Source organism: Chenopodium quinoa, unplaced genomic scaffold (assembly GCF_001683475.1).
Source record: "Chenopodium quinoa cultivar QQ74 unplaced genomic scaffold, ASM168347v1, whole genome shotgun sequence".
NCBI lineage: Eukaryota > Viridiplantae > Streptophyta > Magnoliopsida > Caryophyllales > Amaranthaceae > Chenopodium > Chenopodium quinoa.
The window spans coordinates 6,269,132-6,286,413 of NW_018743212.1; the positions used below are offsets into that span (position 1 = coordinate 6,269,132).

The following is a 17,282-nucleotide window of genomic DNA, read 5'->3' on the forward strand; positions in this document are numbered from 1 at the left end:
GTTTATATAAAATATAATCTTATAATTTGTACATTTAAAAAAAAAAGGATAAATACAAATAAGAATTATGCATGCACCTTGTACAAAATTTTTTGTAATTTTAAAATTTTAGATTTTCATCAAAATTATGATATAATACATGTTCAACGTCGCTTAATACATATTTCAATGTAGGAGTCCATTTATTAGTGTGCTATTTAAAATTGTTTCATGTTTTTAGGATAAATTGATAGATTGTAGTTGTAATGTAGAAGCTTCTAATATTTAACTTTCAAAATTGTTAAATATGGTAGCTCCACAAAAAAACAAAAAAAAAAACAAAAAAAGATGACATCATCCTTGCATTTAGACGGGAAATTTTTTATTATGAGAGTGACATATGGACAGTGATGACATCAGCAACATTTTGTTTTATTAATAGTTAATAGATTTGGTCATAATCATGTGGTATTATTGTTAATTAGTGTTGAATATATCATAATAACTAAATTATAAAGTCTAACTTTTCATTATTGGATATCATATTGGGTACCCGATAACCGTTCCAAAAATTCGGGTACCCGAACTTATCGGTTTTGTTAATGGATATCATTTTTAGTGTTATTGGTTATCGGGTACCCGAACCGATAGTGTTAACGGTACGGGTACCCGACCCATGCTCACCCCTAGTTATGCATGCAATCTTGTTTTAGGTGCATATGAATAGAGATTCATGAAATTCCGCTTAGAGTATCTAAATCTCTACATGTGGTACCGACGATTAGCTGTGTAATTAAGTAGCTGTTAACTATGAGATAAATAATTGAAATATGAATGCGTGTTCAGTTAGTAGTTGTTGACTAGCTGTTAATAAAAAAATTAATACTTTTTTTCCTTAAAAGTATATAATAAATTTTAATAGCTACATAGTTTTAATTTTCAAAAACTAATATTATTAGCTTTTAATAAAAGCTACCTCCACTAAAAGCTATCCCAACCACTAAAAGGCCAAACGCTCATTTTTTTTTTCTTTATTAAGTGGTGATATGACTTGGTCAAATTACTAAAAGCTACTCAAAAGCTGGTAGCGAACACGCCCTAAAAAAAAATACTCCGATAACAACTATTACCCAAAATTAACTACTCCCTCCGTGTTTAAATAAATGAAACAACGTTTCCCTTGTGCACGTATGCTAATGCAATACTTTGACTTATAATAATATCTTTAAGGAAAATTTAACAAGAATAATCCAACCTTTGCTCTGTTCTCCTAAAATAATCCAACCTTTAAATCCGCTGAAAATAAGCCTAAGTTTTTATTTTTTTTCTCTCTTAGTAAACCCAAGTATTTAATCTGTGATTTGAACAACCAGTCATTTTTTTATTTTCCTTTAATTAACTTTTTTAAATTAAAAAAATAAAGTAGTAAAAAAATTTAACTCAGACCACCCCCACCCCACTGCCAACCCTTCCTCCCCTCAGCTCCCCCCACAGCCAGCGGCCGCCGCCCAACCCACCCCCCGGCGTCGGCGACCCCACCCCACTTCCTTTCCTCACCCACGGAAGCCAACCCTCCCCTTTCCCCTATTCCCGTTGCCCCCACCCCTCCCCCCTTTCTCCCCTATTGGAAACGGCCCCCTGCCCTTCCCCATACCGGAAACGACCCTCTTTCCCCACCCAAATTCGCTGCCTCAAACCCTAAACCACCTTCCCGAAACCATCCTAAACAAATAAAAACAAAACCCTAAAACCCATTTTGATGGTTTTCAGGGTGGTTATTAAGGGCTAGAGGCGACAATTTTGGGAGGGGGGTCGATTCGAGGTGGGGAAAGGGGAGGGGGGTCGATTTGAGGTGGGTCAATTCGAGGTGGGGAAAAGGGAAGGGGGCTGATTCTAGTTGGTGGAAGGGGGAAGGGGATGGTGTACTGTCGAGGTAATAGGAATGGGAAAAGGGGAGGGCTGGGTTGCCGTGGGTGGGGGAAAGGGAGGGGGATGGGGTCGCCGGCGCCGGCAGCCAGCAGGGGAGGGGGTGGCTGGTGGGGGGGGGGCTGGAAGTGGTGGGGAAAGGAAGGTTTATTTTATTTTATTTTTATTTTATTATATTATCAGAATTTTTAAAAATAAAAATAAATGATTTTTTTTAATTATCATAATTTTGAAAAATAAAAAAATTAACCAATGAGGACATGACACGTGAATTGCAACCTAGTATAACAGGTCAAGTGACGTGCTAGGGTTGCTATGGGAGAAAATTAACAAATTTAGGTTTATTTTAGACAGGTTTAAAGGGCTGATTATTTTAAAAGAACGGAGTAAATGTTGGATTGTTCTTGTTAAATTTTCCTTCTCCCTCTGTGTTGTAATAAGTGTTACACTTACTAAATGCAGCCGTGTTTTAATAAATGTCATACTTCCTTTTTTGGCAAGAAGCTACATTTTCATATTATATCTTTTTCCACTCATGGTCCCTACTCAAACCCACTACTAGTTTTTTTTTATTATTATTTCTTTCCTCTTACATACATTATTTTTCAATAAATTATTACCCCACTATCTTTCTTTTACAATTTTTTAATACTCTAACTACCCCACTTATCTCTTATTTTATTTAAGTCAATTAAATTGCCTAAAACTATGTGCCGGCCAAACCAGTAACACTTATTAAAACACGAAGGGAGTATCTTTAATTATGAATAAATTAAAATTACAACAATTGAATATTAATTAACTGTTCATTGAGAGAATTCTAACTAGTACCCACAAGACTATATTTATTCTTATATATAAATCACAAACATTAGTTAAAGTGAATTAGATAAATAGTGTAAAAATTCAAAATATTTCATTTATTTAAATACGGAGGAAGTATAATGTCTAAATTTTTGTACCAGTCAAAGTGTTGCGACCGATCCAGAATGAATAAGTATTGTAACTTTTTCTTATTGCATGCATCTATTTTATTTTTGTTTATTTTTTGAAAACTGCATATATTTAATTAATAAAATACACATTTGTTAAGGAAAGATCCCCGTTGTTGAAGTTTATAAAATATGGATTATATCAATTAAATTATCAAGTAAAACATACTTAGTCAACGATCATAATATGACAAAGTCAAAGAATCAATGTTGATTAGATCCCATCATCTCTTCAAAATTGTTCAATTAGTTCGTATCTTCCATGCATAAATCCTGATTAAGACATAGGATCTAATTAAGCTCCCATAACATATCCTCTTGATTCATCCAATCCATCCATATTGTACCTTCACCCATATTAAAATGGTAGCTCGTTTTCGGATTCGGTACTGTCAAAGATTTACCAAAATTTAAGCTAGTTTTACCGAATAATTAGAAGAACTAATTAACTACTAATCAAAGATTTTGTAATGACCAGTTATAAAACTATAAAAGCTGCATTGACAAATTAGCCAACATACATATCTCCCCAACAAATTAAACATAAATTAATCCTTCAAATAGTTACGTCTCTCTAGTGTGTACCTTATAAGGGCATTTTCATCATTTCAGTTTGTACTCCCTTTTTAACAACCAACCAAAGAGGTTCAGACAAAGAACCTAATTTCCTGTATTTTTTGTTTACATTTTCACTATTTTCATTTAAAACAAAATCCGTTTTTTTTCTCCTTTTTCTCATATTCATATTAGAACACTTAAGTTACAAACACAAATCTTAAAACGCTCAATATTTTTACTAAAAAAGGAGGACTGTAGATCCAAAGCCTATATCTTTTAATTCCTTTAACGGAAACCTTGTCTCGTTTCAAAAGGCTTTTGAATTAACTTGTTTTTTAAAAAAAAAATGAAAAATTTTAAATTTTTGTTCAAATAAAAAGTTTGAATTTTATCTTTTAGAGTAAATTTTTTCAAATATAGTCTAAAAGCTTATTTTTATTACTCCGTATCACATATAATTGGAGATAAATAAAGTGAAAATTAAAATACCGCTTTTTGTTTCTCTCCATAAAAATAAAAAACTAATTAAAAATAATAGGGGTTAGGAAAGGAAGAAATTAAAGTCGTCTAGTTTTGGAAGACTAATAGAAAGAAAACCACTCTCCCAAAAAATAAAAATAACATATTATTATTATTATTATAACAAACTCCTCCCAAAAATTAATTTCCATAGGAAATAAACAAGAGAAGAAGAAGAGGAAGTTGTCCTTTATCATCTTGAGCATTCATTTCAATCCCAGCTTTTTTTCCCTTATATCCTCCTCATCACTATTTCCAATTAAACACAACCGACTCTCTCTCCTCTCTCTTTCTCTCTCTCTCTAATTTGTTCTTTCTCTCCATGGGTTTCCTAGGAGAGGTGGAAGCAGCAACAGCCGCGGCGGCCACGCAGCAAGAGATGAAACACCACCTGTTTACTTCTGGTGGTGTTGCTCATCCTTTCATGGCCACGAGCACGACTGCGGCTGCTGCTACTGCTCCTCATGGTATTAATAGTAGTACCAACAACAACAATAATAATAATAATAATAATAGTAAAAATATTAATAGTAATGAATCATCTCATTTGGATTTACAACAATTCTCTCTCCTTCATCATCACCACCACCAACAACAACAGCAGCCGCAACATCATCAGCAACAACATCATCAGCAACATCATCAGAATATTTCATTCAACATGATGCAATCGTCTCCATCATCTTCTTCCCTTCCTGGGAATAATTTCATGTAATTATTAGTTACATACACACTCATCAATATCATAAATATAAAACCTAGTCTATTTTTTCATTTCTTTTCTCTTTCATATGTATTTATATGACCGTATTTTTTTCTGACATTTTAGAGGCACGGGAAAAGAACACAATAGTTCTACTGGAGCGTACGACTTAGGCGAGCTAGATCAAGCTCTCTTCCTTTACCTTGACGGCCAAACAGATCATGAACAACAACGACGTGAGTAATAATTCATTTTTATCTTTTTTAGTTTTTGTTTTTTTTTTTTTTTTTTTTTTTTTTTTTTTTTGGTGTGAAAAAAAAATGGAGCAGAAGATGAAGATTCTTTGAGGATGTGATTGGGTCATAAGAAAAGCATGATCAGAATTTCTGATGAAAAATCTTCCGTACTTTTATTTTTCTTTGACTAGATCATCAAAAAAAAAAAATAACCTTTTCTTTTATCATCTTTTTTCTAAATAAAAGCAAAATTTTAATTTTAATTTTTCTTTTTTCTGAAATAATAGTCTCAAGTAATTTGAGGATGTGTCAGATGAACTCAAAATGCATGCTTAGCTACTTTATTTTCCTACAACAATAAGCACCGCTATTATTTCTACTACTACTCACTCACCTTTCTCTCTCTTAGCATAGCTTGCCATTGCTAGTAACAAAGTTAAGTCATTTCATCAATTATTGATCATCATCTACTCATCAAGTGCAACAGATTCTCATGTCTTTAATTATTATTCACGGTCGTAGTCTTTTTTATGATTACCATGTTGTGATTATTTGATTGATTGATTGATTTGATGTTAGGGTTTAAATTTGTTACAGAAACTCACAACTCGTCATCAACCTCACCGCCTAGCAGAGGTGGACTTGGAGGCGGCGGTGGAGGTGGAGGAGGAGGAATGAGACCGCCAACTCTAAACATTTTTCCTTCTCAGCCTATGCATGTTGAGCCTTCTACCAAGGTATTCTATTACAACTTTTAAACCGTTGTTGACTATTTCGGTATTTCCTTTTTTTTATTTCTATTTATTTTCATCTTCTTGTACAAGCTTTATTCATAAAAAATTTTGTTATAAAATTTTAATTAATTTTTGTTACGGTTGTTATTAAAGCCGAGTCCTGGAGTACTAGGAGGAGGTGGTCAATCAACGAGTGGCGGTACAAAGAGAGCATCGGAGCAGCAGCCACCAATTGAGTTGTCCAATAATAACAACAACAACAATAATAATAAATCGAAAAATCAACACCAAGTACCCGCTGAACAATCCAAGTCTATCAAAGTAAGTTGATCCTATACGATTATAAATTGATATAGTTGTAAACAATTGTTGTCGTGATTTTAATATTATCAACCCGAAAACGAAATGAAGAATTAAATTAATAATGTGTTGTATTTAATTACATTATTATTTTTTCTATGGGAGCAGCGTGAAGGTAACCGCAAAGGTCCAACATCAAGCTCGGAACAAGAAGGGCCGAAAACACCCGACCCTAAGGTTGTTACCATCGCGATCTTTGTACTCCATATTTGATTAATAACAATAATAATGAAATTTCATCATATGAATATGATGATCAATTGAAGTCATAAGTAAATAAAACGAGGAATTGAATTTGTAAAAATTCAACGAATAACGCTTTCAAATTGTACTGTGTTTGGGTATTGCTTGCAAGCAGACATTAAGAAGACTTGCTCAAAATAGAGAGGCAGCTAGGAAAAGCAGGCTTAGAAAAAAGGTAAGTCAATGTCACAGCTTTACATTTTTAATATATTACATGCATTTAGCCATTTTCATAGTCCTTTGTTTGTTAAGCTTTCCTATTCAACTAGTACAATTTGTATATTTATCTACTAACCACTATATTTTATCAACATTTTTAGTTAAATTAATAATGTACCATTTAATTTATTTATATGTTTGTTTCATTTATTTATTTATTTATTTTTTTGAAGAAACTTATTTTTAATTAGTTTTGTTTTACTCATATGTTTAATTAATTAATTTGTTCAAACTTCAAACAATGCAGGCTTATGTTCAGCAGTTAGAATCAAGTAGGATAAGACTTGCTCAGTTAGAACAAGAACTTCAACGCGCCCGAGCACAAGTAAGTTTATTTAATCTATCACCTAATACAATTTTTATTTTTTATTTTTTTATTTTTATAATTACGGTCCCATTTAATTAAAATTTAGTTGTTACATCACTAGTTCAAAATTTAATGTAAGCTTTACTAATAAATTCGGAGAAAGTATGTGACGAGTGTATAAGAAAATGTTGACATTTAATTTCGTTTATTAAGGGTATATTTTTCGGAGGAGGTGTAGCTGGAGGCGGAGGAACGGACCAAGGTGTCCCTCTTGGTGTTACCAACATAAGCTCAGGTACGGTACTCAATTTTAGTCGTATAAGTAAGGCATCATATTAATTAAATCATTATTATAATCCTAGTTGAATATATGTATGTTTGACAACTTGTAGTAGTTAATGACAATTTTTAATAATTAATCACTAATTCAACCCTTTATATAGTCATACCAAACAGTACGAATAAATAACACAGAATATGTCAATCATTACTAAAATTAGTACTAGTTACGGCGTAGTAATTTTTTTTTTCTTTTTTTTTTAAATATATATATACATATATAGATGCAGCAGTGTTTGACTTGGAATACACAAGGTGGCTGGAAGAGCACCACCGGTTGACCTGCGAGCTCCGAGCAGCGGTACAAGAACATATATCAGAGAACGAGCTCAAAATGTACGTCGATAATTGCTTGGCACATTACGATGTGATAATGAATCTCAAGGGCATGGTGGCGAAAACCGACGTGTTCCACCTAGTTTCCGGTATGTGGAAGACCCCGGCCGAGCGGTGTTTCATGTGGATGGGTGGTTTTCGCCCTTCGGAGGTCATTAAGGTAATACACACTTCTTCTATTAGCCACACGTACTAATGTTAACCTAAGCTCCCACTTTAAAGTAGTTCTTTCATAAAATAATGATTTACTTTAAAGTGTGATTAATTTTACCCTATTAATAAGGAGTAAGGACATTGTGAAAATCATTCGTGCTATTCCGCTTGGAGACAACAACTTTAATTTGTTAGTTATACATGACCATATATTTTAATGCATATTAATAAATACTTGTACAATTATTTTTTACATAAAAACACTTTTGGCGATAAATCTATTAAAATTATAAATTATAATGTAATGCGAAGTTTGATTTAATGATCAAAGCTAGCTAACCAATCTAATTATCTTTATATATTCGTATAAAGTTCAATATATACATGCACTCTAATATTGACGTTTCTTTTGGATGACAAAGTGCTAGGAATACTAATTAATAATAGCATGAGAAGCACTAGGAAGTACAATCAAATTTCATCTTTCTATTGATATAAATTGTAGAAGAAATTATCAAATCAACTTTAATATGGAGTAACTTTTATTTTCTTAAATAAGAACTACTCCTTTCGTTCATTTTTATTATTCCATTTTATCCAAAAATTTGAATCTTTCGTGTCACATGCGACCAATTAATCGATTATAGTCGTCTGTAATAATAAGTTAAAGGTAGTTTGTTTATACACTCTTAATATTAAATTCTTACCCTTGTTATAACCCTAGTTTAAAGTCTACACTAATAACTAATTACTATACATATTTTTTGTGACTTTAAGTTGTGCACTCACTTATATGCCGAACTTGATATTACTTTTCTAGTTGGCTTAAAAAGATGAGTAGGATGATAAACTAGATAGAACACGATCCTAAGCCAAAATTATACGGAGTCCCTCTGCTTTTTACAAGTGTTACAGTTTTAACGGATATTTATTAGCTAAAATATTTTATCAATAATATTTTTAATATCTATTATATTAGTAAAGATAAAAAAGATATAAATATTATGAAAGTTTACATTTTAACTACTCCATAAACATTATATTTGTATTATACAATAATATATGAAAAAATAAAAAAAGAAAAAGGACATGGGTTCAGATAACATGGAGTTAGGAGTACAATTTGTCTTAGAGTAAAGTGGGTGTGGGGAGAAGAAGATCTGCATGAAGGGTATGAAAATAAATGAAGAAAGGAATCTTGAAGGAGGTTTCCAATATAAGGACTAAAATGAGGTGATGTTCTGGTTCAACCCTAAAGCAGTGTCTGTTACTTCTTCTTATAGACTTCATCCTAATACCATTATATGGTGGTACTCTTAATTTATGAATATGGGCAAACTTGCACGGCTCTAGCTACTCCCTTACTCCCTCCTTTTCTCTCTTTCCTCTTACATTCATCAGCCTTGGATTATTGTATGATCGTGTCTTTTTTATTATATATTGTAATAGTTGAGTTTTATGCTATTCACACACTATCATGTGATAATCTATTGAGATTATCTATGTAAATAAAAGTATAATCAAGTGATGTCTTGTTACTGTTATTAGTTTTGTCTTGATATATACTTTAGTGATATCATGAGTTTTTTATAAGTATAAATCTCTATTGTTGCAATAATTAAAAATAAATAAATATTACATGATAACTATTTCATTTTTTTGGTTCCTAGAAAATTTTAAACAAAGTATGAGTAATTTTGATATTTATACTAGCTTAAGCTGATGGTTGAGGTTCAGGAATATGTTTTATACTCTATCAAGTCCCCTCACATGAGCGCCCGTTGGGCTTGAAGTGTGGATGCAACATGACCTCTCTTCAATCTTCATACCCTGCGCTTAATTCCACTTTAAAAGAAGGGGCAGATGAGATTCGAACCCGTGACCTTTGTCTCATGTTGGCTCTTGATACTATGTTAAAGGAAAAACTCAACCAAAAGGTTAAGTTGTTGGTAGATTGGTAGAGGTCCGGGAATATGTTTTATACTCTATCAAATTATGCATAGTTCATTTTTTAGTATTTCTACTTTTAGAATACCCTTATTGCAAGTATATTTAAATTAGTCCTATGGAAAAAAAAAAAAACCTTATTTGGTTGCGTTTTTGGCGTTGTTATTAGATAATATTGCACCAAATCGAGCCATTGAGTGACCCACAATTGATGGGCATATGTGGGTTGCAACAATCGACGCATGAGGCCGAAGAGGCGCTATCGCAAGGGCTAGATGCACTGCAACAATCTCTCTCGGACGTGATCGCCTCCGATGCCTTGAGTTGCCCTCCTAACATGACCAATTACATGGGTCAGATGGCTCTTGCCATGAACAAGCTCTCTACGATGGAGAACTTTGTAAGACAGGTACGCTAATTAATTATATCTTCAGCAAATTATTAGTATTATGGACTTATGGTAGTACTTTGAATGATTAAGTTTCCCTCAATGCATTTGTCCTGATTGTCCTACCTTAACATAGGTAACATTAAATGACTAAAATCAAAACTTACATTAGTTGACCTTTCTCCAAAATCTCAATTATGATGTCACACTTTTTTTTGAATGAATTATGATGTCATTCTTAATCTCTCATAATTAGTACTTCCGGTTTGATTATTATTAATAAATGTAATATGCGGAAAGTCTAATGTTTCCTTCGATTTTTTATAGTACTATCTATTAGATTATAACTTTAATACTCTTACTATATATATTGTCTATATATACATATATCTATAATTAAAAGGTTATGCAACAATTAAAATTTTAAATATATATAGTATATATATATTGAGATAATAAATCCAACAAGATTATATATTTTGTCTCATATGGAGTATATGCAAAAATAACCAACATTAAATACGTAAATAATGTGAAAACAATAAGATATACGAAGTAACCAATAAAGAAACGAAAGAAGTAGGAGCAGTGAGAAAGTGCTTCCAAACTTGGGGAACATCTAATAGCTTTGTTTAATTTTCCTTTTGGACAAAAAAAGGCATAAAGTAAATTAGAGTACATGCACTAGGCTAAGTTAAAGGCCTATTGGATAAGAAGGGGCATGTAATCCTAATTAAGTTGCATGCATTTGTCATCTCTTTGGCACGTTACACAAAAATACACTTTTTTTCAAGGCTTGACTTACCTCATGTTATCGAGAACGTAATATACTGCTATATACAATATAACAATAACATATAAGCAATTGTTATTTTTAAATGCGATTTAAATTATTGTTATATTATTTGAGAGTAAGATAGATTTAACACTGTAATTCGTGTTTAGGGGCTATTTCGATCCGTATTTAATTTGAGCATATATAAAGCTAATTTTGGAAATCGGGTGGGACCAAAAATGGAAGTAAAGAATCAGGTACTGCTATGGTTGGAAAACCTACTCCAATCAGATAACCTACTACAAGAGCATGGCTAATTATTGGAGTATTAAAAAAAAGGTGTCAAAAAAGGATAAATGTCCTTTATAAATAGTTTTTGAAATGGACCCTCAAATTTAGGAAAAGGGCAAAAATTAAAAAGAAAACCCTAGTGTTCTGGTTAGAGAGGGACATTTAGCATAGTGACAGCTTGGCTTAATTAATTATGTTTTGTGATACGTGGCATTTTACACCAACTTAGTTGAACTTAATTTTTTCAATTTTATTTTGATTATTGAATATAATGTTGATTAGATTAGAAGCGTCTTAAGACTCTTAACTACTATTTTATATAGTTTGCGGACCACTTTTAACAAGATAATTGGTTTTTGGTTTTGAGTTATATATAATTCATTAAATTAATTTCAACTTGATTTTCAGTAATCAAGCGTGCATAGTTATAGGTGAAAACAAGCGCTAGCTAAGCTAGAGATATGACATTTGAATTATAATATGTTAATCATTCATGGTGCTCTTGATTTTCAATTTTTATAATTATGAAAATTAATATATTTCAATCTTACCTAAATATTTAGGTAGCATCCTAATTTAGAGTTAACTAATGTGGTCATGAGTATTTATACTATTAAATCTATCTACTTTTTCGTTTGTACATAGTTTTCACATTATTATTCACCACAATGTGACTATTAAAATCTTTAAAAAAAAATATTTATATATATTTTATATTTATACTTTGTATTTTGAAGGAAATTTGAACCAACTCAAAGGATATTAATAAAGTATGAACTACATTATAATATACTTTGTCTATATAACAATAATTAACACTAATTAATTAAATAAATAATAAATATAGCAACAAGAAGTGGTTTTTTTTTTTATTTATTATTTTGGGATAAAAGGTTGAGTAAGACTAGAAATTCATATTTTCTTCTATGGAGCACATAATAATAGAAAAGACCTACCTGAGGGATGACCAAAATAGCGTTCAAAAAAGCTCCAGTTATTCAAGCGACTTTTTTTGTGAAAGAAAAAATCGTAGGAGTGAATTTCGTAGCATGTTGGGATTGAAAAGTTACCTTATACAAAAGACTTTGTGGCCATTATTATTTGTAAAACACCTGAGTGGCTTGAGTTTGATTACTCACGACACCACTCAAGTCCACCTTCAAAATTTGTCCCCGATGTGATGTTACATGGTTTCAGAATAAATAATCACATATTCATATATACTCCCTTTATCTCTTTATTTTTATCCCATTTAACTTTTTACGATTTTCAAGACACGTGTTAAATCGTTTATATATCTATTTTTACACGTGAGAAAATTATAAAATGTTGATATAAATTAAATATACAATGAGACGAATCAAACAAGATTCCACATGACTATATTACCTATTATAGAATAACGAGAATTTATGGTCAAAATTTTCAAATTTTAACAATAGAGCAAAAAAATAGGGACAGGAGGAGTACATAGTACTTTATATTTACGTCTATATAAAGTTATCACGTTTTCTTGAAACAAAAATTGATTACGATTGAATTACGCATTACATTTTTATTGAAACTGTGTGATTGAGAAATTATAATCAATTGTGACTACTTTTATTATTTATTCAAATGGAAGAATTTTTCTTTTTCTTTATTTTTTTTTAAAATTTTATATCAAAAATCAATTATTTAGTTGATATACTCTTTTCCCTTTAATGGCCATTAAGAGTCTAAGACCAATACTTACTATGGTTATATAAGGAGTATAATGTACGGATTATTATAAAAATAAAATCAAATTAGCATGCATTATAAAGTTAGTTTTGGATCAATTGAATTTCCGCTATTAGATTTCATTAAGATAGACATTACGAAATAATCTAGTTACACAAATTCTTGATTAAGGTGAACTTTCATTAAATTATTGTAAGACGAGTTAAAATTACCCTAAAAATATTTAAAGTTACCCTTTTATACTACAAAAGTTATCTTTTTAATAACAAAAATTTTACCCTTAAAAATATTTAAAATGTATTAGATTAATTGTACACAATCAAACTTATACAAATAACTATTCAAAATAAATAAATAAATTACTCTTTACGGGGTTAAAATTACCATAAAATTGTTAAATTACCCTTAAATTGATTGTCTTTAATAAAATTAACGTAAGTCCGCCTAACACTAGACTTATTGATCTAGTTAACAGCCGGACAGACACTCACTCGGTGTAATAGTGAACTAGTTTTTGGGCCGGGCGATGCCCCGAATTATTACATGGAATTGATCATTAATATACGTTGTAATTTATGATTCAATTTTCTTGTAATTAAATTTGTTGTTTATATTGTCATTTGCTACATATTTATATTTTGTATTCAAAAGATTGCATAAAAAATCACATACCTTGGTTGTAAAACACTTAGTTCTAGAATTAGAGATAGCGGGTTTAAATCTTGTGGAGAACTTTTTTTTTTTAAAGAAAAAGAAATTGATGATGAGTGCATGACATGCAATGAAAAACAAATGGAAGGAGAGCCACGTGGCATAAGAAGTAGTAGGTGGGTGACGTGGCGTAATGAGAGGGTTACGTGACACGTAGACGTTCTCGACCTTTTAATATATTAGTATAGGTAGTACCAAAAATTAATTTATTGTGAGAGAACTGTTTTATTATAGAAAAAGGTGGTGTCACGCGAATATTAATGAACATTCGCAACACAGAGAATGGAAGTTAGAAAGCATGCATAAAAAACAGAGATAAAAGTGGGCCCATATAAATATCAACATCGAAAGATCATTTAGGCCCATAACGCATGATGTCAGAGTCATAACCGCTTGACCTACAAAACTCCATGGCCCATCGCCCCATCCCACTCTCATAAATCCCCTCTTCTCTTCTCACATCACCTTTTTCCAATCAATTGCTTCTATTCTTCTCTCATACTTCCACACCTCTATTTATACTTCACTATATAATTAAAATCAAATACTTCGTTAATTCTAAATTCTAATGTGTAAAAATTATTTCGTATAAAAATTAAATATTAAAAAGTAAATTGATGTGAATCTAATAAGGTTTTGCATGGTTTCAAAAAAATAAACAAACAAATAGATAAGGTTTTACATGATTATATTTTTCATAAAATATTTCCTTTGTTTTTTTTTTTTTTTACTTGACCTATTTTTTTTATCACACTTGTCGATGCACAACTTTAACCATTAATAACTTTAATTCTCTATAAGTAAAAATTATAAAAGTTATATATTGTGATATTACTTATATAGATGTTGTAAAAATATCCCACATGAACATATTTTTCCTTACGTATAATTCACAAAAGACGGTCAAAGGTGGGGTGATGAATAGTATAAAAGTTAAAGTGGATCAAATAAAAAAGAATAGAGGAAGTATAAATCACCTAAGCTAGTTTTAGTAGAGTATATGAATAGTGCATAATTAAAATATTAAAGTGTCAAGTAAAAGACAAAATTTGTGTAATTTTTTGGTACATAAAATTAAAATCATTTTGATAGTGTTGCTTCTACTTTATGATTATTTTGTTTACAGAATTTTGTTCAACTTCATGTGATGGGTAGAAAATTAAGTCATTTACCACCTTAGTTTTAATATTGTGATACATTTGAATATTTGATAATGCTCACCAAAACTTATTGAAGCAATGCAATGTATACTTCATTTTCTATTAAATTTCACAAAATTTGATCTTGATTTTGGAAACTATTTTCATATATACACTTTATTATTATTATTGTTATTATTTTATTCATCTTCTATGGAAAACAATTAAAAAAAAAGTCAAAATTGCATTCAAAAATTATAAAAGGGTCCTATTGGGTTGGAACTTCTCAACTATTTATCTTATCCGGTTTATCGGGTAAGTCCTTTAGGAGTAAGGGGAAAAGGGTAAGGGAATTCTCACCCCCAAAGTGTTTTTAGTGGGGTTTGATTTCCATTAGACCAAGCATTGCTTGGTAGTTGTGAAGTCAAATATGACTGTAAGTTTACATACAACCTTTAACCAATCCATGCTACGGAGTGTTACAAGGTTAGTTTTAAAAACCAGTTAAAAAATGTTCATTGTTTACAAACTAAGTTAGTCGACATTGACTGTCATAGGGACAGAAGTTGAAATTATACCTCCTGTTAGAATGGAACTGGATAGCAAATGTGAATATATTATGCCTCCATCATGTTCAACATCGGACTTTGACAGTTTGATTAGTCACCATATTATGGATAATTCAATACCATACCTATTGACAAAAATGAATGAGACATATGCAGGGTACATAACTGATAACTACATAGTAGTAGATTTGTGTTGTCAACTTCTTGCTGGTAGCTAATAAGCAGTTTTCAATAATCAAATTATCTTCTGTATATACTTCCTTTCCTATTTGTCAAATCATAACCATAACCACACTTATATTATTAATTATAATTATTATATCTTCTAATTAAAACCCTTAATCTTGTGATAAAAAGGAAGGGTCCAAAGTGTCACCCTATGTTTCCATTAATTACCAAGTATATAATATGGTTCTCCTTTGACAGTTCAACCATTCACAGCTAAAGTCTAATCAATCATACTAAGTTGTGTAACATTTCTATCAATTTTCAACCATCCTATAGTCCTATCATTGATTAATACCATGAATATTACCCAATCTGCGTTTTTCTAGTGCAAATATGCTTCTTTGAAGTCCAATTCACATTCATATTCTTATTCAAGACTAAAGACTAGACCTTTAGTCTTTCTTAGAGATATGTACTAGAATTTGTGTCAAAAAATGCATAATTGTCATGATATTATTATGGTCGTTGAGTAATATTAGATGATACGTATCTAGAGATGCGCTTAATTTATTTTTGTTACAAAATTAAAGTTTTTAAATACAGTGTGGATATGTCGTATAGATTTGTTTTATCTATATCTAAATCTTTGATATTTACTCAAGTTTCAGATTTCTAATGTGAACAATTTCTTTTATATTGTGTTTATACTATACCTTTTTTTGGGATAAAGAAACTTGAAAGTGAGGGAGGAGGATAAAGGATACGCTCTTCCCCAAATACTTGTAGTCGGGTAGGATTTGACCTTGTGACTTCAAAGTTACAATGTGAATTCCCAACCAACTACACCATACCAGGCCTTGGTTGAAACACACTTACATATGTTTGTACGTATGTATATACATATAGTACACACGTATATGAATAGATTCACCAAAAATGAATACACTATATACATGGATGAATGTGTAGATTATCAATAAAAGCATGCATATATTCAATAAGCATAATGTTAGATCATTTGTTTTTTTCTCAATTTCATACATCTTGTACTAAAAAATTAATCATCAATTTGATGGACCAATAAAAATCAGGTGTACAATATCTAAATCAATAAACTTTAATTTTGTTTTTCAGGGAGATAGTTTAAGGCACCAAACTTTTCACCGGTTGCATCAAATATTGACAACGCGTCAAGCAGCGAGGTGTTTTCTGACGATAGCTGAGTACTTCCACCGGCTTCGCGCACTAAGCTCCTTATGGATGGCTAGGCCAAGGCAAGAATAGATAGCATGAACAACTCAAAGGAAGAAAGCTAGCTAGCTAGTGATAGAAGAAAATTTGCAAAAGTTTTTCAATATACTATATTTTCTAATAATAGTTAATCATGATCAATGTGCTTCCTCTTAAAGTTTATGAGGTACCAATTTCTAAGTATAATATTGCTTAATTAAATCTTGTGTTGGTCTCGTAAAGATGTGTATACAGATAGTTAGAATGCGTAATTTTAGATATAGATGCACTAGACAATCTCTTGCACCTTTTTAATGAGACAATTTTTTAGTTGTGTTGTTACAAATTAGGAATGAGAATTTTCCAATTAAGCATGGTTTTGTAAGGATTTAGGTACTCTAAGCGGAATTTCATGAATATACGCACTTAAAACAAGATCGCATGCATAACACACAAGAATCACATAATTATGCCTTTGAAGCGTGATCTCCATGTAGCAAGTTGCTTGACAATTAGGGAGAGAATAGAGCCCCAAGCCTTGTGTAACACTCCCAAATTTCCCTCTACGGAAATACTAGTATAATACATATAATTATATCGTAGAAATAGACTTAGGCGTATTACCGCCGCGTGATTACGCAAGGCTACTCAAACTACTAACCAAAACCAATACTACTTTGCAGCGGAAATTCAAACTCTTTCTTTATTAATAATAACTATAAATAGAAACCATTGTCA

At 31.1% G+C, this 17,282-nt stretch overlaps 1 protein-coding gene across 1 annotated transcript; it reads left to right on the forward strand.

Moving 5' to 3' along the window:
• The first annotated feature begins 3,892 nt into the window (after nt 1-3,892).
• On the forward strand, nt 3,893-16,766 carry LOC110734557 (bZIP transcription factor TGA10-like). Its single transcript, XM_021914729.1, has 11 exons — nt 3,893-4,685; nt 4,804-4,913; nt 5,511-5,650; nt 5,801-5,968; nt 6,116-6,184; nt 6,366-6,425; nt 6,717-6,794; nt 6,990-7,071; nt 7,340-7,611; nt 9,721-9,960; nt 16,449-16,766. Exons 1-11 carry the CDS (start codon nt 4,297-4,299, stop codon nt 16,596-16,598), a joined length of 1,758 nt encoding a protein of 585 aa, XP_021770421.1. The 5' UTR covers nt 3,893-4,296; the 3' UTR covers nt 16,599-16,766.
• Nucleotides 16,767-17,282: the final 516 nt, after the last annotated feature.